At 36.1% G+C, this 23,104-nt stretch overlaps 5 protein-coding genes and 1 non-coding gene across 8 annotated transcripts; 2 read left to right on the forward strand and 4 right to left on the reverse strand.

The window, feature by feature from the left end:
- Positions 1-233: 233 nt before the first annotated feature.
- On the forward strand, positions 234-7,278 carry LOC141823442 (serine/arginine-rich splicing factor SR34A-like). Of its 3 annotated transcripts, XM_074710724.1 has the most exons (15): positions 234-303; positions 898-937; positions 1,003-1,233; positions 1,388-1,497; positions 2,050-2,115; positions 2,193-2,267; positions 2,338-2,446; positions 2,524-2,570; positions 2,637-2,694; positions 4,130-4,179; positions 4,686-4,742; positions 5,691-5,776; positions 6,116-6,202; positions 6,307-6,343; positions 7,091-7,278. In XM_074710724.1, the coding sequence occupies exons 4-14, from the start codon at positions 1,411-1,413 to the stop codon at positions 6,332-6,334; spliced, it is 750 nt and encodes a 249-aa protein (XP_074566825.1). In that variant the 5' UTR covers positions 234-303; positions 898-937; positions 1,003-1,233; positions 1,388-1,410; the 3' UTR covers positions 6,335-6,343; positions 7,091-7,278. The 3 variants fall into 3 exon arrangements, with proteins under 3 accessions (XP_074566825.1, XP_074566824.1, XP_074566826.1); XM_074710723.1 differs by lacking the exon at positions 1,003-1,233; XM_074710725.1 differs by lacking the exons at positions 898-937; positions 1,003-1,233 and having other exon boundaries at positions 235-303.
- A 411-nt stretch (positions 7,279-7,689) lies between these two features.
- LOC141823989 (small ribosomal subunit protein uS10y-like) lies at positions 7,690-10,251 on the reverse strand. The gene is made up of 4 exons (XM_074711205.1): positions 10,207-10,251; positions 9,952-10,106; positions 9,748-9,861; positions 7,690-8,045 (listed from the first exon to the last, which is right to left on the reverse strand). Exons 2-4 carry the CDS (start codon positions 10,070-10,072, stop codon positions 7,903-7,905), a joined length of 378 nt encoding a protein of 125 aa, XP_074567306.1. The 5' UTR covers positions 10,073-10,106; positions 10,207-10,251; the 3' UTR covers positions 7,690-7,902.
- Positions 8,831-8,914, reverse strand: LOC141825794 (small nucleolar RNA SNORD36). Its single transcript, XR_012601547.1, has one exon. It is a non-coding gene; the product is annotated as a small nucleolar RNA SNORD36 (small nucleolar RNA).
- Positions 10,252-12,337: 2,086 nt separating the features above from the next.
- On the reverse strand, positions 12,338-12,796 carry LOC141823717 (auxin-responsive protein SAUR50-like). Its single transcript, XM_074710974.1, has one exon. The coding sequence runs from the start codon at positions 12,794-12,796 to the stop codon at positions 12,338-12,340; it is 459 nt and encodes a 152-aa protein (XP_074567075.1).
- A 206-nt stretch (positions 12,797-13,002) lies between these two features.
- On the reverse strand, positions 13,003-16,794 carry LOC141823123 (ubiquitin-conjugating enzyme E2 variant 1C-like). The gene is made up of 4 exons (XM_074710392.1): positions 16,610-16,794; positions 13,747-13,886; positions 13,546-13,671; positions 13,003-13,463 (listed from the first exon to the last, which is right to left on the reverse strand). The coding sequence occupies exons 1-4, from the start codon at positions 16,644-16,646 to the stop codon at positions 13,323-13,325; spliced, it is 444 nt and encodes a 147-aa protein (XP_074566493.1). The 5' UTR covers positions 16,647-16,794; the 3' UTR covers positions 13,003-13,322.
- A 135-nt stretch (positions 16,795-16,929) lies between these two features.
- Positions 16,930-19,915, forward strand: LOC141823122 (uncharacterized). Its single transcript, XM_074710391.1, has 2 exons — positions 16,930-17,384; positions 18,766-19,915. Exon 2 carries the CDS (start codon positions 18,804-18,806, stop codon positions 19,716-19,718), a length of 915 nt encoding a protein of 304 aa, XP_074566492.1. The 5' UTR covers positions 16,930-17,384; positions 18,766-18,803; the 3' UTR covers positions 19,719-19,915.
- The last annotated feature ends 3,189 nt before the right edge of the window (positions 19,916-23,104 follow it).

The raw sequence follows: 23,104 nt of genomic DNA on the forward strand, positions 1-23,104 counted from the left end.
TTTTTCACGAATTAACAAAAGATTAATTTTGACTTCTGTTTACTTGGATGGTGGGCGACAACCAAAATTGTCCTTTCCATTAAAAAAGGCCTAACTTGGGCTTCAGAGGCGGTTCTAGGCCCGAAACGGAAGCACGTGCTCGTCACGCACTCCCACTCCATCGCTAGGTCTACTCCACGCCGACGCTCGCTATAAATCACCCACTCGGGTTCGAATCGCCTTGCATCTCGCGAGGGCTCGATCGTGGAGTGTTCTAGGGTGGAGCTGGAGCTCTTCGAAGAGTGATTGCACGTTCCTCTTTCGGTTAGCTCTCTTGATCGATCATTTTTTTCCTTATTATTTAGTTTATCAGCTGTTGCTTTGCTTGATCTGATCACACCTTCAGGGGTTTCTTTGCAATGCGTGTTAGACATGTGGAATTTGTGGCGTTGTCGCCCCAGATTTGTTTTGATGGTTACTAGCCAGATCAGTTTATGTTATACTTATTGCACGCGAAGGTTTGAGGATTGATTCATGCGACGTCGACTTTGTGTAGGTGTTTGTGAGAATCATTCTCGTCCTAGGGTTTTTTTTGTGAGATCAGAATGTTTCCTTGCGCAACATCCTCATTGGTTTCTTCCTGGTAGTTTATTGATTTTTAAGTCTTCCCCAGAGTGTTTTTCATGACTAAATTTCACCGATCTTGCTGTTTTAGAAAGTATGCTACCACATAGAATTTCTCGATTATATGATTTTGCCTGTTTTTTTCTATACAATTAGCCATCATCAGCTAGTGTTTGGATTTTTCTTTTTTAACCTTGTCTTGCAGGAGTCCAGCATCTAGTATTATTACTTCTGTTTTTTTGTTTTGCCAGTTTATACAACTAGTAAGGGCTGTTATTTTTTTTATTGTTTCAGGTTTTAAACTCGTCATTATCTTTTGAAGAAACCTTGAAAGGTAAATGAATAGATCTATTACAAACATTTCTCTATGCCTTGATACCCATACATCCTTCATGATAGATGATGTATGCTGGGAATGGGAGCTTTGGAGCTATCAATAGTACTATAGAGGAGTGGGAGGAGTCTTTTTGGAATTTAGGACTTTTGAGAGGTTCTGGCATTCACAGAGGAGGTCTAAAGTGGATGATTTACCCTACATATAATTTGCATTGATTATTGCTTTGGAGCATTGTGGAGGGCTTGGGCAATGGAGCTTGTGGAACACCATTCACATCAAGAATTGCTTTCTTGGTTTGCTTCACAGTTTTTGGCCTTTTTACTCATCTTTATTGTCAAAACTCAAAATGAGTGTCTGTTGTGTTAAATCAGCATTAATGGAAGTGAAGGACTAACCAAATGCAAGTTTGATAGTAAACCATTTTTATGTCTAAACTTTCTTTTACAGGGCATACATTTACAGCTGTGGTCATGAGTGCTCGACTAAGTCATACAATTTATGTGGGCAACCTGCCTATAGATATCCGGGAATCAGAAGTTGAAGATTTGTTTTACAAGGTTCATATTTAAAAACAATTTCTTTATCTGTTGCTGATCAGTGCCTTGCATGTGCTTTATTTGTACTTTAAGTTGCTGCTAAGATTCCATGCATATGTTATTCACAAACTTATAGAGAATTAGCAATAAACATTGAATTCATTAACATTGGAAATAGTTATTATCTATGATTACTAATTCTCATTTCAGGGTTCTTTAACATTGATGTTACGATATATGATGTACAGTATGTTCAACCTAGTCGTTTTTCACAAAATACTGACAAAACATGGAGCTGATGTTTTATTTTGCAACATTGGATTCTATTTGAGTGCCTGTGCTTTAGGCCAAAAATCTTTATGATTGTTTGAGGCATTAGTTTGTGTAAGAACAAGATATTGTTAAATGTGCAAATGGAATAAGTTGACTGCATACACTTTTGCCTATTTTATAAGTTTGTAGACATGAAATATTTATGATTTGTTTCTTCTGGATGGTATTACATACCATTGTGCTGTGGTTAGTCTCCAACTGCAGACAGTCATTTCTTATTATGTTGATACATTCGTGTAGTATGGTCACATTGTGGAAATTCAATTGAAGAATCCTCCTCGACCTCCTGGTTATTGTTTTGTTGAGGTATGCACTTTTAACTTGAGCTTTATTGTGTTTCATTTCCTTCAGTTACAACTTTTATAATTTAAAATTTTTCATAGTTTGAAAGTTCACGGGATGCTGAGGATGCGGTGAGGGGTCGTGATGGCTATGACTTTGATGGTCATCGTATCAGGGTACTAAGTTCTCTATAATGTTTTGAACAATTTATGCAAATACTAAGTTTTTTCATGTTGCTCCATGTAGGTTGAGTTAGCCCATGGTGGTCGAGGGCAATCATTTCCAACTGGACGAGGTACTAGGCATGGAGGCGGGGGAAACAAACAAGGAGTGTCACATCGTTCAGATTATCGAGGTACTTTGCGCTGATAGCTTGATTCTTATTGTTGTGTTTTACTTGACGTGTTACAAAATTTGTGATTACTTTTACAGTGATTGTCCGAGGACTTCCTTCTTCAGCTTCATGGCAGGATCTTAAGGTATGCAAAATCCTTAGAGATTCTATAAACAATTTTTCTAATTCTTTTTGGTCTTACAACTTCCAGGATCACATGAGGAAAGCTGGAGATGTATGTTTTGCACAAGTTTTCCGTGATGGTGATGGTAGGTTTCAAATATCCATTGTAAATTAGTTTCTATTTGAATTGATTGCTAGTGCTTGGAAAAATGTGAGCCACCATATATCTTGTGGAAGTTTATGGTTTTTTCCACTCTCAATGATAACTATGAAAAAATATATGTTTCAAATGCTCATCTTAATTATGCTAGGTGCCTTTATGCATTGAACAAATTCTAGAAACTAATTAGTGATTCATTTTTTGAGTGGCAACCATTTGCCACTTGACATGGATCACCACACACCGCACACCTGATATTTATGTACACCATTAGATATGGGATAAATTTAAAGGGATTAACTGTCAATATACTAAAATAGGAAAAAGCATAATTTGGAAATTTAATTAAATACTGAATTGCAGATACATTGAGGATAAATTTTTTCCCTATCTTTTTGAAGTATCACTTAAACATATTAGATCAAATGATCTGAGCATTGCTGTCAATATATCCTTACCTTAAAAGTGTGGGTTAAAATTTAATGTTGTTCACCCTAAATAGTTGTTACACATGCTTGTTGCTGCTATTGTAGTACATATAATGACCCATCAATAGAATGTTATGCAATGCAAACATGAATCATTCATCATAAATTATATGAACTCTTTTAATGAATATGCTATAAATTGGCTAAGTCAGTCTGCTTTGTCCGTAACACATGAAGCACATTTTCCTAAAGAAAATAACATGAAAACATATGTTTTGACTTGCTATCATTCAATAGCCTTTTCTACATATACATTTTAGTGAACCTAAAACCTTTTCATTTCTTTTTGTGTTATTAGATCAGAAATTTTGGATTTTACAAATGACCTGTGAACAAAATTTGAGACATAGAGATCATTTTATTCTTTATCTAGTGTTCAACACAACTCTACGGCCAAAATTTATTACTTTAGCTAGGTATTTGAATTTTGTTATGCCTGCTTAAATGAGACATTGTTCTGTTTACTTAGAGGAGGAACTAAAAAGGAAATGACATAATTTAAGTGAAAAGAAATGAATTGTTTTATTTTATTTTCACCATATTTCAATTTTTTTACTTAAAATTGATGGGAGATAAATAGTCTCGTGTTTATGAGATGTCAAATTTTCATGTCAGTTCATTTCTACTTGAATTGAGTGGAAACAAAATAAGATGAAATGGAGGGAATTAGGTTCCTTCTTCTTTATATCCTTGCAAGTAAACAGGATGAAACAATCATTGTATTTCATCTTTTCTTTTCTCAGTTCCATACAATAAACACAACACAAGCTCCATGAAGGAGAAGGAAAATTTTACATATTATTTAAGTTTGCATGTAGTGAAGCATTTAACCAGAACTTAGCACTAGAGTCTAAGACGCTTGATATCTTTTATTTGTTTGCCTGGCCAACTCGTTACCTCTGAGTTTGTTTGTTTTTCCATTTTGTTCCTCAGGTGTTATGGGTTTGGTTGATTATACAAATCACGAAGACATGAAATATGCTGTAAGAATGTTCCTTCTCACTTACCTTTCTCTTAGGAATTCATATTAGGGTAAATTTCAAAATATAGGACATACTTTTTGGTTTATTTTAATTAATGTAGCACATTTGACGTTTCATTTCTAGTACATAGATCAGAAATTTTTTAGATTAGTGAAATAAGTTAAAATTTAATTTGATTTTAATAAAATCAATAATAAACATAGGTATATTTTAATTAAAATATAAATAAATTGAAATTTTATTGTATCCTAATCAATGTAATTCTATTTTTAAAATGAAGTGTCTCAAATGAATTTACAATTTTGGCAAAAAAGATTACTTTCTCAATTTAATAGTTTCAGTGATGGTGTCATATTTAATTAAAAAGTTTTGATATATAGTAAAATGAATCTAACTTAGTGCATATAATTTAAACTTTGTGAAGTGTGTTAGAATTTGAAGTTTACCTATAATTGTGAATTTTACCTTTAATTATGTGTTGTTACATTATGTATTTATTTTCTCAGATTCGTAAACTTGATGACACTGAGTTTAAAAATCCTTGGTCAAGATCCTACATTCGGGTATGTTCGTTAATGGAAGATATAAAATTACTGAATAAAGTGATAATGAATTACTAAGCCCGTTCAGAATTCTTTGTCCAACTTGGTTTTTTTTTCTTTTTTTTTGAATACTAGGCTTCAAAAATTTCATTACTGGGCATGTTTAGTTAAGTAGTAAACATGATGATGAGATTACGAGTTGTGGGGGGAAATTACACACTTTTTTCTTAATGATTTACAAGAAAAAATATATTTTGGGGAGTCCGGCCATCCTGGCCCTTGCCCTTGCCCTTGCCTTTGTCTGTCTCTGCACACACTAGATTAGTTCCTAATAATCTTGAATGTCTTCTTCTACGATGCAATATTGCAGCTTAAGTTGCTAGATTAGTCACTCGTATTTGAAATCTCAAATTTGAGTTTGTTATCTCAATTTAAAACTTTCCCACCTTTGGATGTGTTAATTTAGCTAGCAGATTATACTACTAATGAGGTCAATCCAGTGTCACATGGATGATGTAGCACATGATAAATCAATCTGTTTCGAATGACCTGATGGCTGAATTGTTGTGCTACATTCTTCTTAAAGACACTATGAATGGTGCCCATTATTAGACATAACATGATAATAATACAATCAAGGTTTCAAACACAGATGAATCACAACATAGTTTTTTATAACTTGAATGTGAGACAACGTGAGTAGTAGCATTTAATTGATTTGAACATATTATAGATGATATGGACACTGTTATGTAATGTAATAGTATATCTTGTTCTTGTAAAACAACACAGATAATGTAGCAAGATATTTGAGAATTAAAGTCAATTAAAATTATAATCTTTTTGTTTTCTATTCTCTTGCCTTTTTCTTTTGTCAAGTGATATATCAGTTGGTTGTGGATGAGATTCATGAAACCAGACTGCAACTTGTCGGAACTAATCTAGCTTGATTGTGATGAGGATGTATAGGTCAAAAGCTACGAACGAAGTAAGTCGAGGAGCCCAGGATCAAGCCGGAGCCCCAGTAGAAGTAGAGGACCACGGAGGAGCCGGAGGTGAATCTCTTGGCCTTTTATTTATTCTTAAGTCGATTCCAAGTTGACTTCAGACACCTTCAATTGGATTTTTGAGGCTATGTTTGCTTTGATGGAAACAAGAGGGGCAGAGAGGGAAGGGACCATAAAATTGCATGTGGATGAATGACTTTCAAATATTTTTGGGTGATGAAGAATTGTCACTCATCTTTTCTTTTCCACTTCCTGCTTTTTTCATCATAGGAAAACTCAGCTTTAGTGTTAATTATACTCTTAGTCAAACTCAGCTTTAGTGTCAAATATTTAGGGATGATAAAAAATTTTAGCTGACTTTTTTTATTTAAAACAAAAAATCTCCAGCAAATCAAATGACCGATCGCGTTCAAGATCACCATCAAAGTCTGCTTCTCCACGACCTAAATCTGCTTCTCCAGCCAGACTGTCAAGGTGATTTTCTGTATAATTATTTTCATTTTTTTCCCTTCCAGTGAATTGTATTGATATTCTTATTTATTTCACTGCAATGAGCGGATAAACATTTTGGGTTGCAGATCAAGATCTAGGTCTCAATCGGAGTGATTATTCCAGGTGAAACACTTGTTACCTTTGGTTTTTATAGGAATGGAATCAATAGCGAAAAATGGAATAGATGGATTATTTTTTATTGCTGTCGTTGGTTTATAGAAATGTTTATAGACAAGAAATAGTGCCCCCACAAAGATGTGAACTATTTCCAAGAGGATTAGAGTATGACTAAATGGAAGGAATAACCAAGAGGATTAGAGTATGAATAAATATATACATATGCATTCACAGAGAAATTGAAGTTTAGGAATTTGGTTTTCTTGGTTGAATATCATGCATATGTATGTGAATATGAAAAAGAAAAAAAAAACATACCTATATTGATCAGAAAGATAGGCAAATAGATTGGAGATTCCAAGTAGTTCTATGGCTATGATTTCTAAGATTTTCTCATTGGCCAGCGTTAGAATTCTTACAGAATGATAAATAGAACCGGAGCTAAATATGTAAGGTAGTTCATGGATAAAATAGAATGGACAGAAATATGTATACAAACCTGTTCTATGGGAGATATGTCTTTTCTCATTTTTACATTTCGTTCACCGGATTGTGTAAGCAATATGCAATTGGTTGAAGGTTTGTGTAAGGACCTAGTAGAAGGTCAATGATTATTCGGTAAGAATTTTAATTTAAAGTAAATTCTTTTGATTCAAATATATATATATATATATATAACACTAGTTTGTCAGAAGTCGTGAATTGTTCGCTTGTTCGATTGGATATTTATCTTCTTTTAATGGCAAATTTCAGGTGATAAGATGTGTATCAGCGTAATTCTCTCAGCTACTACAGCGTCAATTCTGAAAATTCGTTGGGACTTTGTCAGCACGTTGGACCTTTGTAAACTGCATTACTGTTTCCTCTTCGTTTAATATTTGACTGATTACTGTCATGTTGGACGTTTTTCTATTAATTTGATGCTTGCTTTTTTAATTTCATTTTTTCTTTGCGTTATTTAACCTTTTATCATTTTCCATTAATTAATACTATTTTCTGAGCACATAATTTTTCTCGTTTTGTTACGAAGCTTAATCCAGAAAATCTAGCTTATCTTGATCGGATCCGTACATGTTCATGATCAGTACGGATCATTGAAGAACAACTATTCGACTCGTGCGTTGTTATTAACCTAATGTCGAATCTGGATAAATTTTATGAAAGAAATTTGATTCTATGAAAACAAAGGTGCGAAGATCATCGAGAAAAAGGGTAGAATATATTAAATTCGTAGTTGAAGCAATATATTGGCTTGCTTATTAAGAATGAAAACACCATAACAATCAATCATATTTTTAAAAAATGGATAAAAAACGTTACGCTTGAGATTAAACTTGATAAATCATCCAGCATTCAAACTGAAAAAAGGCAATAAAAATCTAAATTTTAGAAACATGACCTAGTAGTAGTAATCATGCATCACAAACTCAACCACCACAATGGAGAACATGAATTAGCGAGAAGTTCCCCCAAAGCAAAAATAGATAGTCTTTATGACAGCCGATAGAACATCACAGGCGCAAGATGATAGAAAGTTTGGGAATGAGGAAGGTAACTATCAGGTTTTATGATTCTGAAATCGTCACCTCAACCTCCACCCCCGGTTCAATTGTGATTGAAGTGATCTGCTTCACAACCTCAGGAGAGCTACGAAGATCAATGACTCTCTTGTGTACACGGAGCTCGAAGCGATCCCATGTGTTAGTGCCTATAACAAAATGTTCGATATTAAATCCCACTTGAACCGAGCAGATTCAAAAGAGATAGTTGATGAATTTATTCATACTTAAATAGAGAAACATAAAAAGGTAACAACAATATCATTATTTAAAAATTTTAATGAAGTACGGAGCCATTGAAATGCACCGAAATGATTGGACACGCACACCGGCTTTTCCTTGGGCGAAAAGCTTATCTTACTATATTGGCTTCCCCCATTCTTGACTAGCCCATTCATCTGTTCAATCCTTTCCGTGCTCAACAAGCCCAAACAGTTCAGGCTCTTGACCCGACCAATTCTACATGTCAGCCAGCTTAATCCGCTCAATCCAACTGGTCCATCTGACCAATTTTATCCAACCCCTTCTACTGATTGGTCGAACCAATTTTATCGAGCCATTTGACAAGAACATACCCATTCATCTAGACTAGCTCAATCAAACCATTAGGACCAACCGCATTCAAAATATATATAGTTTTCAGAGGGTGAAGTAAAAAAAAAAATATTTGTAACTATATGAATTCTTAAATTTATGAAATCAAATAGGTAATAAAATAGCAATTCATACAAACTAATTGCTAAAATGACAATATTAAATATTTTCTGTGTAATGATGTAAATGCATTACAAGTAGAAAATCATAAGTCACTACCAGACTTTACTTTTCTATGGCCAGAAGTTCAAACCAAGCCAAAAAAACTCAAAAAATAGAGGAAGATTTGGAAGTGACGTTGTACCCAAACAAGCTTCAGAGGTAGCCAAGGATTCTGAACTGTGCATCAGTTTTAAAAAGCTCGATATTTTGACACTTCATCGAGAATATCTCGGTGTTACACTTTCTTAATCATCATATGCACAGACAGCCAAACCCTCACTAAACTACTCACATCTTGCTTTTGTTAGAAAAACATCGACGGATGAGTACACTTTATTTTACACATAAATGAAACTGAATATATAAAAATATTTTCCAAAAGTAAAAAAGAAAACGGGACTAACAATAGTAAAGATTAGCAGGCATGAAATTTCTGAGAAGGATATCATTAATTGGAAAATATCATTAATCATACAGAGTGGTAGTACTAATAGAGTAACAGTTTCAAATCTAGTGCCATTGTCATGTGTTTCTCAAGTAAAGAAGGAAAAAATTTAAAGCATAACATGGTGTTTCTCCACACTAGGTTCAATCATGATTGAAGTGCTCTGCTTCTCAAATAATTATTAAATGCAATGATAAAACGTACAGTATTTATGGATATTCACGATAGTAAAAGAAATCTAACTTTCTAGTATAACATTCTTTTGTTAGCAAGTTAGTGTACAACATATGATTGATTTAAGCATTATGTTTGTATTCTTGTTTTCTTACTGTATTTACATATATTGCTTAACTGTATAATAGAATGACTAATTGTATTATCAGTAGACAATAACCTTTAATTTACATGACACTAGACTATATCTCTAAAAGCCTTACAATACTACAACCAATAGGTTAATTGTACCTTATCTTGAACTGGATGTGCTATAGACAACATTATGCCATATGATACATATTAAAATGTTGCTTTACAGAACATAATGTGCACTATATTCCTCAATATACACTAATTAACACACTACTAATAAAACAATGATTAAAACAAACTCGCATTAGGTGTAACAACATCCAAAAGAGAGATTGCAGTACCTTCGCCGCAAGGAGATTTCCTGGTGGTGATGTGAAGAACCTTAGTAGGCATTCTCACAGGCCCTTTAACATTGAGCCCCTTGTCCTTCGCACCCCTTACCAGATCCGCGCACACTGAACAGAGAAACACGATCAAAAATCCAGAAACGAGCAACAAAAGACAAGAGAGTAAACAGCTCGATGGGAGATCAGACAACGCCTCACCCTTCTCCAGATTCTTCACGTTCTTGGAGGACAGGGTGATCCGGATACGATGCAGCTCCTCCTGGGGCTGTTCAAGCCCTATCTTAGTCGACTTCATTGCTCCATACGCCACCGCCGCCATCGATTCGAGGTTCAGACGACCTTACACGCACGATCTAACACGAGAAAACACAGGGAATCAAATAGAAAACACCTAATATTAGAACTGGAACTCGTTATATGGAGACGATTCAGAACAAAAACGATCGTCCTTACCTCACAATCCGCCGCCGCGCTGCTGCTCTTCCGCGAGAAGTAGACAATCGATCTGATTAGGGTTAGTTAGTGCCCTCATATATATACAAATCGATCCGAACCGGGCCGGGCCTTCAAACCTCATTTGGGCTTCTAGAACTTGATTGAAACGGCCCAGTAATAAGCCCAGCACTTAAATTTAATGGCAAATTTCATTTCACTCCTCAAACTGTTACTTATCTAATACGTCCTCGAGAGTTTACAAAATTAAAACTTTAAAATAAAAAATTTTTAATTTAAAGAAATATTTAAAAGGATAAGATACATATATATTATTTAAAAAGTTTAGGTAAAATTGAAATAAAATATCAATAAATTTAAGCATTAACTTAATTTTTTATTTCACTAAATTTTGTGGTCTCCCAAAGGACATCCACGTGTGATGCTCCTCATGCGCACCTTTCAAGCTCATAGTGACTGATTTCAAAACTAGAACCACCTTTGACTACGTATCATACATCCATTCCAAAACATTTGAAACGATGATTTCTAATTGCTGCAATGATTTGTTTTATATTGTTATAATATTTCGAGAACACCCTAGATTCAATGTACATGTGGCACGATATGAAAATCATCATTGATCATTATATAAAGACTAAATTAACATACTTAGATAGAGCAATAATTAAAAGACAATGATAGTAAAATGAGCTTATTGAAAAATATTGTTTAGAGATACATTTTCAGAGAAGTAGATATGTGTATAGTATATATAAATTATATTTTAGATTTACTCGATAGATGAAATAGAGAGGAAGACTATTTACTTTTAAGATTAATTGGATGAACACTTGAATTGTATATAAAAAAGTTTCTTTGATCCTCTTGTTGTCAAAAGAAAATCCTTTTTGCCTATAATTCGGCGAATATCAAGTAAGGATTATAAAAAAAAAGTTTGTTCCTAAGGCATCTTATGTTCTGATCAACTGCGAATTATTAAGGCACTTAGTTGTTTACAAGGAGGGACCATCCCATGAGCCGTGATGGAACCATTACAAGCAAAAGCTCCGGATCATGCACATGAGAGATGCCAAACATGGTGCGTGCATTCTCCTTGTATTTTAATGAAGATTTTTATACATGTACAGCCAAATTAAAGTAATCTATCATTTTTTTGAACAATATATTATTTATTAATAATTATTTCCTTTAGTAGGTAAGGAGCTGAGGTATATTCAATTTGTTTAACTGATATTCTAAGATTTGATAGTGTATCCAATTCATATGATTGAAGATGGCCAATTCAGTTTCATGAAAGTTTCTCACTCATCATGATAAATTTAAAAAATGTACTTTTGACTCCGGACTCAACAATAAATGTCTTAGATTTTGAATCATAAATAATTAAGTAAATCATTGAGCATTTTACCGCTGTACCATTGCTCTTAACTTTTATGAATTTCTTAACCAACTCAAATCATCTTGATAGTCTGATAGATCAAATAGCTAAATCACTTATCTAACCACTTAGCTTGAGATATAAAATAAATCAGAAAATATTTAGGAATCTTGTCTATGCAAAATACTTCTTTTTTATGGTGTTATATTAAGAGAGATTTCAAATGGTAAAGATTTAAAAGGACATTCTTTATTTCCATCATAAAAAAATATAAAAAAAGACACTCCATATTCTAGCACTGTTCTAATATTTTTAATTAAAACTGCTTAAATATATTTGAAAATTGCCAAGTAATTATAGTTAAAATGATTTTAATAGTAATTCAATTATTAATCAAAACTATTTTAATTTAATCAAAATTATTCTTTAAATTGATGAAATACAATTGGAGCAATTTTTACTAGTTAAAATATTTTTTCTACAACCCCTACAATACCATTGGATACGAATATTTTTTAGATTATTTTATTTATTTATTTAAAAAATCGACTGCTCTTTTAATAATAATAACAAATAAGGAGCGCTAGTGTGCTTACCTCGAGCTTGATGACGGTAATACAATGTTAATTACTTCCATTATTTCAATTAACTAGATGACAGTTGACACACAAAGTCACAAAGTGTTCTCCAAAGAAAAAATTAGAAAGGAAAAAAAAACAACAAATTAACGAGAAGAGACGAAGAAATCATTCAGTTATAGCGGGCAATGCTCGAGCCGTCGCGGAGCAACGGCAGGGAGTCGCCGGCGAAGGAAGAACCACCAGGACTACTAGAAAGCACGGCCTCGAAGCCCTCGAGGCTACAATAGTTCTGTGGCCGTGAGGAAGAAGACGACGTGGAGGAGGAGATGAGGAGGATGAGGCGCTGGAAGAGGGCCTCGTCGCAGGGGAGGGCGAGCGGGCCTGGGCGGCCGCCGGAGGAAGGGGAGCCGTACTCCTCTTCCTCGGCGCGGCGGAGCAGCTGCCGGAAAGCGGGGTGGTTAAGATGGGAGGCGCGCACCACGAACCGCCGCCGGGAGGTGGCGCCCACGCACACCACCGCCACATGCCCCGCAGGGACGTCCGGCGCCGCCTCCGCGGCGTGGCGCCACCGCCGCAGCAGCATCTGACGGAGTCGAAGAATATACCGGAGCTTGCTGCATTTGCCCATCTCGCTCGCTCGCTCACTCACTGTAATCGAAGAGGAAGGGAAGGACTGAAGAAGCAGGGAGAGCGTAGACGAGAAGGGGTTTTATGTACAAAAATATATTATTTAAATAATGAAAAAGATAAAGAAGAATTAATGGCCAATTCTTATTTATAAATTTATAGTATTAAAGTTTTTTTTCAATTAAACATACTAATTTTATGAATTCATAGAAAAAACAATAACTATTTCCATAAACAAAATGCACACTAACAACACAGTACAAAATTATGTGAACAAAAAAGTCCGAGAAGGCCTCCAACATACTAAGAGACTAAACATTCGGACACGGTTTGATTCTTTTTTCACAAAAGCAAGCAAAGGTGGACAACGCACACAGTTCCACGATAAGATTATAGCAATTCATTGTGGTCAAATTTTATGACACAATCTACACTGAAATATATATGGAAAGTTCGTTATGCGACACGAAATAGAGAAGGTGAAGCTCAGCTTCGCAGTAGTGTCTTCGTGTTTGAAATCCATTGTTTCAGAAGTAGGTGCCCTCTGGAGGCTGAACCAGTTTGCGATTATGCGATGCAGCCATTTCCTTCTTAAGTTGTGTCAAGATATGCTCAATTGTGTAATCCCGTTGCCAGTTCCCTAGAACTGCAAATTTTCTTGGGTCGACCTGTTTTTATTGATCAAACATCCATGCCAATCAAATTTTCGACCACAATGAAAATATCACTCTTTGAACAGAGATTGCTTACCATTCCAGTGTCAGGATTGACACAAGTCATGTTGATGCGGGAATGGAATCGAACACTAGGCGGTTTCTCGGGATAGTCTTTGTCGCAGAACAACTTGAGTTGATAGATGCGGCCCTCATGGACAGTCTGTGAGAGTGCTAGAAGAAGAAATTACGAGCTTCCAAGTGACAAGGTATTAAAGTGGATACGAGAATGCCTTACATTATGAGGACCTATTATTGTCCCAGTCCAGGATCGCATATAAATGTCATCTCCATCATCCATACCATAGCTTACAGTTCCATCTCCTATGCCCTTTTCTCCTCGTTCAAGCTCTTCAAGCAATCTGAAGTTCCGAGGAACTGCAAGAGAAGTAAATGGAAGCAAGAGTATAGTAATGATAAGTGAACAATCTAACTGAAGGATTACGCTTAGAGGAAACAATGGACACAACAAAGCGACATCTTGTGGAAATGTGCATGATTATGCCATTTCTCAAGCATATCTTCTGATGCAGTTTAGCAAAAATACTAACTATACAAAAGAATGGTACAACCTAGAAAAATATAATTTGTCATGAACAGAAAAATTAATACATTATACAAAACCAGCTATATGTATTGTCTAGATCTCTACTGATCAAAGAAATCAAGGAACACTATAGCATTAATGTAGGTAACGTCGAAGGGCTGATCAGCCACTTTATCATAGAGCACAATGAAACTATGATCTAAGCCTATCCACGCTAAGTAGAAAATGTTGAACATTTCCGTCTTTGTCAATGGATGACAGAGAAGGAAAAAAGGCTCGTGAATGTAGTAAGCTATGTCACTGGCAGATAGATTATTTGTACTAAATGTTGACTTTAAATGTTCAAATGCCAGAAGGCAGATAGTGCTGCATTAAATTTGCCTTCTTAACCAAATAACAAAAGAATTACACAGCATTGTATAATTATTTTACGATAACAAGTGATACAAGATAGAACAGTTCAGTGTGCGAATGATTTGGTTGATAGTGGTTAACCATTGTGTCTAAATTGTCATCAGATTCGTATGTGAATGTTTCATTAGCTTATCCTTGTAAAATGACTTTAGAGGCTAGCACCATAAGGAAACATTTCAGCAAAGGTTGTTGTCCAGGGAAGATTGTGAAAAGGAAGAAAGAGAAAATAGAGGATAAAGGAAACAATAAGGGCACCACCCATTGGTGCGATAAGTAGGATGAAAACAGATGAGTTCTTCTAAAACGAAACAAGCACCATGAGAAGGGACCAACATCTTTGTGGTTCCACTGATGCCTGATAAATAATAATAAATCTTCAAGTCGCATAAAGAAACTTCAATGGCGTTAATGCTGGTGTAAGGTGAAAGATTACTCAGAGTATGCATCTTTGGTGATTTGTGTGCACAGTTTAACTACGAAGGTGTGAAGGGGGAAGAATACTTTTTCAATAAAAGTATAAGTACAACAAACGATCAGAAAAAACAAGTATACATCGACTGGTGAGAATGAAAAACAACTATTTCAAGTAAGTGACAATTTGTTCCTTGTTCTTGTGGGAAGCCATAATATAATTTCCACTCTGAACTGTAACTCTAAAGAAATGGATATATTTCCACGTAGACATGCCTAACTAATTTGAATTGTTTTCTTCTTAATCACCACTATTGACTGAGGAAATACAGTTTACATACAATTCTGCCACATTGCTACTTCTAATGGAGTATCTTGCTTTCTCATGGTTTCTAAAATATTTAGACTTTTTTTTCTTAATTTTCAAGCTTCGTATAGGACAAGGAGAGACAAACATGAGTTACAATTTTCTCAAGTAACAAGCAAAATACAATGTACCAATGAGGATAGTTTTTGACCATAATGCTAACAGATCAGTGTTTAAAGTATGGTTTAACTGATTGAGTAAAGGCTGAGATCTTAAGATAAATTTATTCGTCATACATAAGGTATATAACTAAATGAATGCATAAACCTGTAAGTTTAATTGCAAAAAATTGAGATGTGTGTATGGAAAGAACTATAAACAGTATTATGATAGCAATGACTGTAAAAGAAAAAACAGATTGGATTAAAAGAATTCAGGGGACTAAAAACAGCAAACTCCCACGTTCAACAGCCACTGTGCAAAGGCTTGAGGATGAATTGAACGGACATATCTGATTAATGATTCCAAGTTCTTGCAAGCAAACTGCAACCCACAATCTGAACTGTCGAGGTTAGCTTATCCTAATGGGATCATAATCCTTTGCTCCAACCATTGCAACATGTGTGCCAACAAGGGCATAAGAAGCATGATGAGAACATAATATTCTCACCGTCCTCAGGTTTATCCCTGGCAATTCTGTTCAGGATTTCACAATAACTGGAATGTTGGCTAATTTGGCAGTGCTAATGAACTAAGTAAAACTATATTCTCAGCAGCAATTAGGGCAGCATTTTCAGTCCAAACTCGATAGAGACCTTGAAAGTGCTTCAAAAGCTGACCATGCAAATACAAGCTAGACCATAGGCAGACATCATAAAAAATGAGTCTCTTTACCTACTAGATAAAGGCGATCACGATTACATCTTTGAAAGAACAATGAGTCTAAAATAAGGGGTGTAAAGAAGAGATCTTGATAGGATACATGTAGGAGCTGACAGATCCCTCTCTAAACAGATCTAGCATGGCTAATTATACTTATCAGTCGTTAGCAATCTCAGGGCTTCTGTTACAATGCAACGGAGTGAAAACACTTAAATACATAAGAAAATCCTCAACCGTGTAGCACTACATCCTGGGCAAGATATTGAAGGTGAAAAAACTACCAAAAGGTTGAAATCTATTGAAGATCCAGATTGAAGTCCTGGAAACAGTAGAAAGCCCATCTTGATAAGTCGCCCTCTTCTCAGCAATCTGTGACAAGTTCGGCACGGCCACAAAGAAGAACAATCGTGCCGATCAATAGTTTCTAAACGAACTCCTACGATCCAGTTACAGAAAACCCTCGGCTCGATAAAACTTGGACCATTGATCAGCATCAAATCCCCAATCGCCTAGGTTAGAGTGGATGAGAAGAAAACTCACCGACGACGCTGGATCCACCGGAACTGCCGAGCGTCATTGATGGCGAAACCTTCTACGGCGATGGATGATTCGCCTTCGAGCTTCGTCGTCGCCTGATTGGCACGGGCGGAGGAAGAAGAAGACGCACAAGAAGATTGCCACGATGTGTCGCGATGCTTGGGATGTTGGGCCTTCGACGCACACACGTGATTTATGAGGTGTGGAACAGAAGCATAAAAAGCAGACCCAAAGATGAACCGGGCCGAACCGGCGAGATCGAAGATGTTGCTCAAAAGTGCCCTTTTTTATCAGGATCTCTCAACCTCGCCGCTTCTCGCCTCTGTTCGGCGATCTCATTCCTCCGATCTCACAGGGCGACCTGCGTTGCTCATCCTCCTCTCTCCCTCAGGTCACTCCTCCCCTTCGTCCTCCCATGCCAATCATCCCCCTCGATCCCATTGCAGGTGTGCCCACGAGCTGCACAAACCAAGTGAATGCGTCTTCCTGAATCGGTCCCGAAACCGACCGCCGAACTCCCCTCCCTTCCCCCTTCGTCTCGTGATTTCGTTCCTCCGATCTTTCATGTTCCAAATCGGATCCAAACCTAAATCCTATCAGTGACCGTGCTCTTCTCGGTTGGCGTTTTCCCCACCGATCGAGGACGGCGGTGCTCCCAAGTCGCTGCGGCTTGCGACTGTTCTCTTATTTCCACTCGGTTATTCCTTCTGCTCTTTTGCTCCCCTCGCAGTCGCCCTCCGCTGGAAATCACGTCGCCGCTGCCTATACCTGACCGCAGGTACTCTCATGCCGTATCATCTCGTAGCTCCATTTGTCATGCTACCTTAATTTTGACCTCTTTTTAGCTTTGTTTTATAGAAATAGTTTTTTTATGAGTCTGTTCTTTTCCCGAGTTCAGAAAGAGATTAGCTTTTGTTGAATGATGCATGATGCAATCCGAGAATACTTTTAAACAAATTTATTTCCTGTTTATTCTGAAAAATCTGATCTTTGCTTATATATTTGAAGAATTGAAATGTTCTGCTATGTTTCTTTTCATCAAAACAGAAATTAATTTGGAAAACGATTAATGTACCCCTTCTTTACAGGGGGTGAAGTTCTAAATGTGATTTCTTTTGTCCAATAAAATCAATCATACTATTATAGCTTCTATTCTCTGTTGTTTATATAGCTGCTTGAATTCAGTAAAATCATAACTTTCAGTTTTTTGTTCTTACTTTAGTAATGTCCTTGCTCTGTGTTCAAATTTCCATAGCTTTTCTATCTGTGTGGAATCTCATATGTTTTGTTGCACAATGCATGACTTTAAAATATCTTTTGGTCGCTTAGGATTCTATTGGTGTTTATATGGAGTCTCTTCTGACACCAAATAGGTAAGTGAAAGTGAATTCGAGAGCCTTTACCGAGCATACATTAGAAAATTTTCAAATGTTTTTCTCTTAGGTCTAATTGACTTATCAAATCATGTTCATTGCAATAGTCAACTATTACATTGCTATGCCGCAAAAATGAACTAGTTAATTCTGTAATTTCTCATATCCAAGAACATGTAAAGGCACTATGATCCACAAAAATGAAAGATGATTGACTTTTTTATATGGAAAGTACCATGTTATTACTCGTGTCTTTCCTGCACTAGCGTTGAGTTTTGCCAACTTTGCTCTGCAATTCTCTTGAGCAAGGTTATCTCGCTGTGCAATATCTTATTGTTCTGAATAGTTTAACAACTCTAGAAATTTTCTTATTTCCTCTGGAAGCATACTTTGTTTCTTTTTTTGGTAATAGAGGAACTGATGTTATCTATATATAAGAAACCACTGAAACCTAAAATGAAACAAATTCTCAGTATTCCACTTGTAGTGCATTTGATAGGAATTTCTTTCCTTCAATTGCATTCACAGAAATACTTTGTTTCATGGATCTTGGTCCATTTGCTACAGTGAGAATTCATCATCTAAATATATGCAAAGCCAAATATTCACTTGATTGGAACTAACCTTCTATTCTGGAAAAGATATTATATAGCATTAATTAGTGTTGCTAGCAGATAGTGGAGATCAATAATGTAACATAGCTATGGATTTTGGTTAGGCTTTATGATTGATTAGTTCTCTCTCTTTTCTTTTGAAGTAATTGATGTATGAATGTAATTCATACAGGAGTTGCACACTAAGGGAACATTAACTGCGAGGAACTGATGAGTAATCCGTCTGGTTATAGCAAGAGCATTCGTGCAGCCTTCTCTCATTGCGTGCAGCAAGTTCGTAGTTATGATTACCATCACTACCTTTGCCTTCTCCAGCTTCTTCCAGATATGCGTAAGGCTGCATTTGTTCTCCGTGCCTTCAATGTTGAAACTGCACGGGCCATGGATGTTGCATCTGATCCCAACACTGGGCTCATGCGCCTTCTGTGGTGGCAAGATACAATTGACAAATTGTTTGCGAAGAAAAAGGTTGAACACCCAGTTGCACAAGCCCTCTCCTCGGTGATTTCAGATTATAAGATCAGCAAGCACTGGCTGAAGCGCTCTGTCGATGCCAGAATAAAAGATGCAAGTCGGGAAGAGGGTGTGATTCCTGAAACTATCACGGATTTGGAGCAGTATGCAGAAGACACTGCATCAACAATGCTCTACATGACTCTTCAAGCTGGTGGCATTCACTCAACAAATGTTGATCATGCAGCTTCCCACATCGGCAAAGCCAGCGGGCTTCTTCTCCTGCTCAAGTCTTTGCCTTACCACGCGAGTCGCCAAGGAAGGATAGTATACATTCCTGCTGACGTCGCTAGTAGCCATGGTTTACTAACAACAAGCAATGGAGGACCGGAGATCAAGATAGAGTCAAGTGAGGCACTTCCAGATGCTGTGTTTGAGGTGGCCTCTGTGGCTGGTCTTCATCTGCAAAAAGCTCGGGAGTTGGCTCCAACAATTCCTCCTGAGGCTCTTCCTGTGCTCCTGCCAGCCGTGCCTGCCCAAGTGCTTTTGGATACTTTACGACAAAGGAACTTCAACGTCTTCGATTCTAGGATATCACGCGGCATCCATGGTGTATCTCCGCTATGGTATCTGTTGAAGCTAAAATGGCATGCCTGGAGAAAAACATATTAACTTGATCTTCTGGCCGGTCAAATTGTTGTTTGAAGTTCCTTTTTTTTTTTTCCGGAGTTATATTCATGATCCTTTGTTTCAGGCTTCAAAAACAACAGATTTAGTTTTGCAGAAGTATTTCTGAAAATGCTATTATGATCCATTGTCCAAGTAACAGGTAGAAAATACAAACTGTAACTTTCCTCCATTTATGTGTCATCTTGGCTTAGGGCCTCGCTAATCTTCTCTTTATCATTCTAATCTCGTCAGAAAACTTCAAAGTGATCCAAAACTGTAATATTTCGCAATCTGCATTCAACTTTTGGGTCAAATGATCACATTCTGGCGATCCAATGGGTGGCCAGTTCTTGAGATATAGGTTAAGAAGAGAAAAATCTTAGAATCATCATAGTATCAGTAACCATTTTTCCAGACCTCTTGATCTCGTATGATCTTTTCGTAATTTGATCCCTTCTGTTTTTCTTATACTTGTACTTAGTATTTACTATAGAATATGCTATTTCAATGATCTTACAGGGTTAGTTCCACGATCAGATAAATCGTAAAACTACAGTTGATCACGATGAAGAAAAATAATACCTTAATTTCATCAAAATTTAATTCTTATCTACTTCAATAAATCTGTTCCATTGTAATCAATTTAATTACGTCCGAGGGCTTGTACTCAGTATTCTTCTGCAAAAGGCAGTATTCACACTTACCTCGATCGGCTCCACGACCATTTATGAAGAGGTAAATCGAGAAACAGTCGTAAATAATATTGCCTGGCTTCGTCAAGATTCAAACCCTTGCCCTGACTCACAACTCTGTTGTGTCGTAATTTAACTCGTCTGATGTTTCGAGGGCTTGCACTCAGTATTCACACTTACCTCGTTGATAAATTTTAAAGTTAAGACAGTTAAATATTAATCTGGTCCGGGCCAACTCGACTTGACTGACTCACACCGGTCAGAGCATCAGCAACGTGTAAACCGTGGCCAATAATCCCACCCAACTCAAGGTGGGCCCGAGCAGGACGAGCCTCCACCTGCTCTGCCACCACAACCAGCACCCAAAAATTTGAAGGGGGCCACCCTAATGATCGGGTCCATCCACGCCGGGCCCCAGCCGACCATCATATCCCTCTTCCTTGCTCTTCTTCCTCCCCTTTGGTGCACAAGAAGCCACCAGAGTGGCCGGGTCAAATGGGTAATAAAAGAAGAACAACTTTTACTCCCATTCTTTAAGTTTAAACTGCATGCCATGCCATGCCTTCTTCTTATTCCCTTCTTTTCCTTTCTCTTATCTTGTTCTGAGGCAAGAAGAAGAAGAAGCATGATGTTGGAAGGTGGGAAAAGGTGAGTGGGGACAATGAGTCTTTTTTTTTTTAAAAAAAAAATCATTTTACTTCTTATACTTTAATATTTTCTGAAAATATCCTAATTTTTTTAAAAAATTATTTAATAAGACAATTGAATCAAATTAAATTTAAAATCAATTAAGATAATAAAATAATTATTTAAGTTTAATTTATTATTATTATTATTTTAAATTAGATGTTATGGAGCTTTTAATTCGAGTTTATTTATTTTTTATTTTTAAATTTATTGATGGTTAATAAGTTTGATATCATAAATGTATTTGTTTATTCGAGTTTCAACACTACTAGCCAGAGAGTAAAATGATAATATTTAAGACTACAAGCATGTTTTAAAAAATACGTAAAATAATTTTTCTTTGAAAGAATTAATTAATTAATTAAATTGAAAAAAAGGGGAAGAAATAGAAAAGGCATGCAAGGGATGGGGATATTTTAGAAGGTGAAGAGGGTCCCACACATTGCTGGATTACAGGGACAGTGGAGGTGGCCGTTCAGTTACGTCTCCGCCATTATATGCCTGCCTTTCTCTCTTTCCTTCTTTCTTTTGTATTTTCCCCACCCCTAATTTTACCTCTCCTATAACTAAACTCCTTTATTTTTCTAGGGTAGCCATGATTTTTCTATCTTATTCAAATTTCAATGATATGAATTAATGGCATGGAAAATAATGACATTAAAAGGATGTCGATCAACCCTATTAATTTGATCACTATATAGTGACTAAATCTAACTCGTGTAGATAATTATTACTCGTAAACATTCAGTTAGTGTGTCACATTAAATACTTTGTTCATCTCCCTTTCAATGTGATGACTAACTTAATTACTCTAAAGTCGTAGTCTAACTCGATCTACTTGGAACGAGTTGGTCGATCACAATATTAGCTGACCAAGTAAGTTACACTTGAGTTTATGTAGCTAGGGTTTCATCAACACTACTCAGAAACCCCTACTATTCTATCGTTTACTCGTCGAAACTCAAAATTCTTTGAAACACATGCGTTTATAAATGATATATACTCGGGAGATAATTAAGTACTGAAAATAATAATAATATAATAAAAAAAGGAGAGTAAAATCTTCTGTAGGGTAGAAAGGATCACATATATAAAGACAGGCCTGTTCCTTGTTTGTTTTCTTTATGGTCATATAATTATAAGCAGCAAGAAAAGTTGGAGGAGGTGGTTGCAAGTGCAAGAGGCCAACCCTCAAAACCTCAACCAGAAGCTTTCTTCCTTATTACACTCCTTCACTCTCCTCCGTTTCCGTTCTCGGCTCGCTCCTCCTCCTCCTTCTCAGTTTGTTGAAGCTCAACAACAAGGTTTTGATCTATGCCTTCCCTGTGATTTGTGACGGACAGCCTGCATATCTTATCCATCTCTGATACCTTGCTCCAAAAGTTGTATCTGAAAGCCTACTTCCTTCCTTATCTCCCTCTCCTTTGGAACCCAATTTCGGTGTAGATCGATCTAGCTAGATCGATCGAGGAGAAAGAGAGCACCCAGATCTTAAGGCATCAGCAAGCCAAAGTAGTATACTGAAGGTTGCAGGTGATCACTCTCTGTGTCTGAATATATGGTACATAATATTTCATGTTCATTAATAGATCGGTTCTTCTTCTTCTTCTTCTTTTCCTTTTTTCTTTTTGCTTGGACTCTATATATGCTCTACTGAGATCTACATATGTTTCAGCTCAATGATCATAATGATTACTCATAATTACATACATTTCATAAATATTATGCACACACTTTGATCATATATATATATATATATATATATATATATATATGATGAGTTCTTGTGGATCTATTCCTTTAATTTTCAAGTGTTTTTGTTTCGAATTCTACACAACTAATTATTTTTCAGTAAATACTTTATCTTTTTTTTTATTGAACTAGAGAATAGTGCAACACTAGATCTTTGGTTACAAATGCATGATTCATTTGAAGATTAATTGTGTTTTATTATAATGATTAGGCAAATTAATGGTTTAAGAACTTTACATAATTGTGATTTGAAGTTTG

The sequence above is a fragment of the Curcuma longa genome, chromosome 3, assembly GCF_044706935.1.
Source record: "Curcuma longa cultivar G26 ecotype Majalengka, Jawa Barat chromosome 3, ITB_CL_G26_1.1, whole genome shotgun sequence".
NCBI lineage: Eukaryota > Viridiplantae > Streptophyta > Magnoliopsida > Zingiberales > Zingiberaceae > Curcuma > Curcuma longa.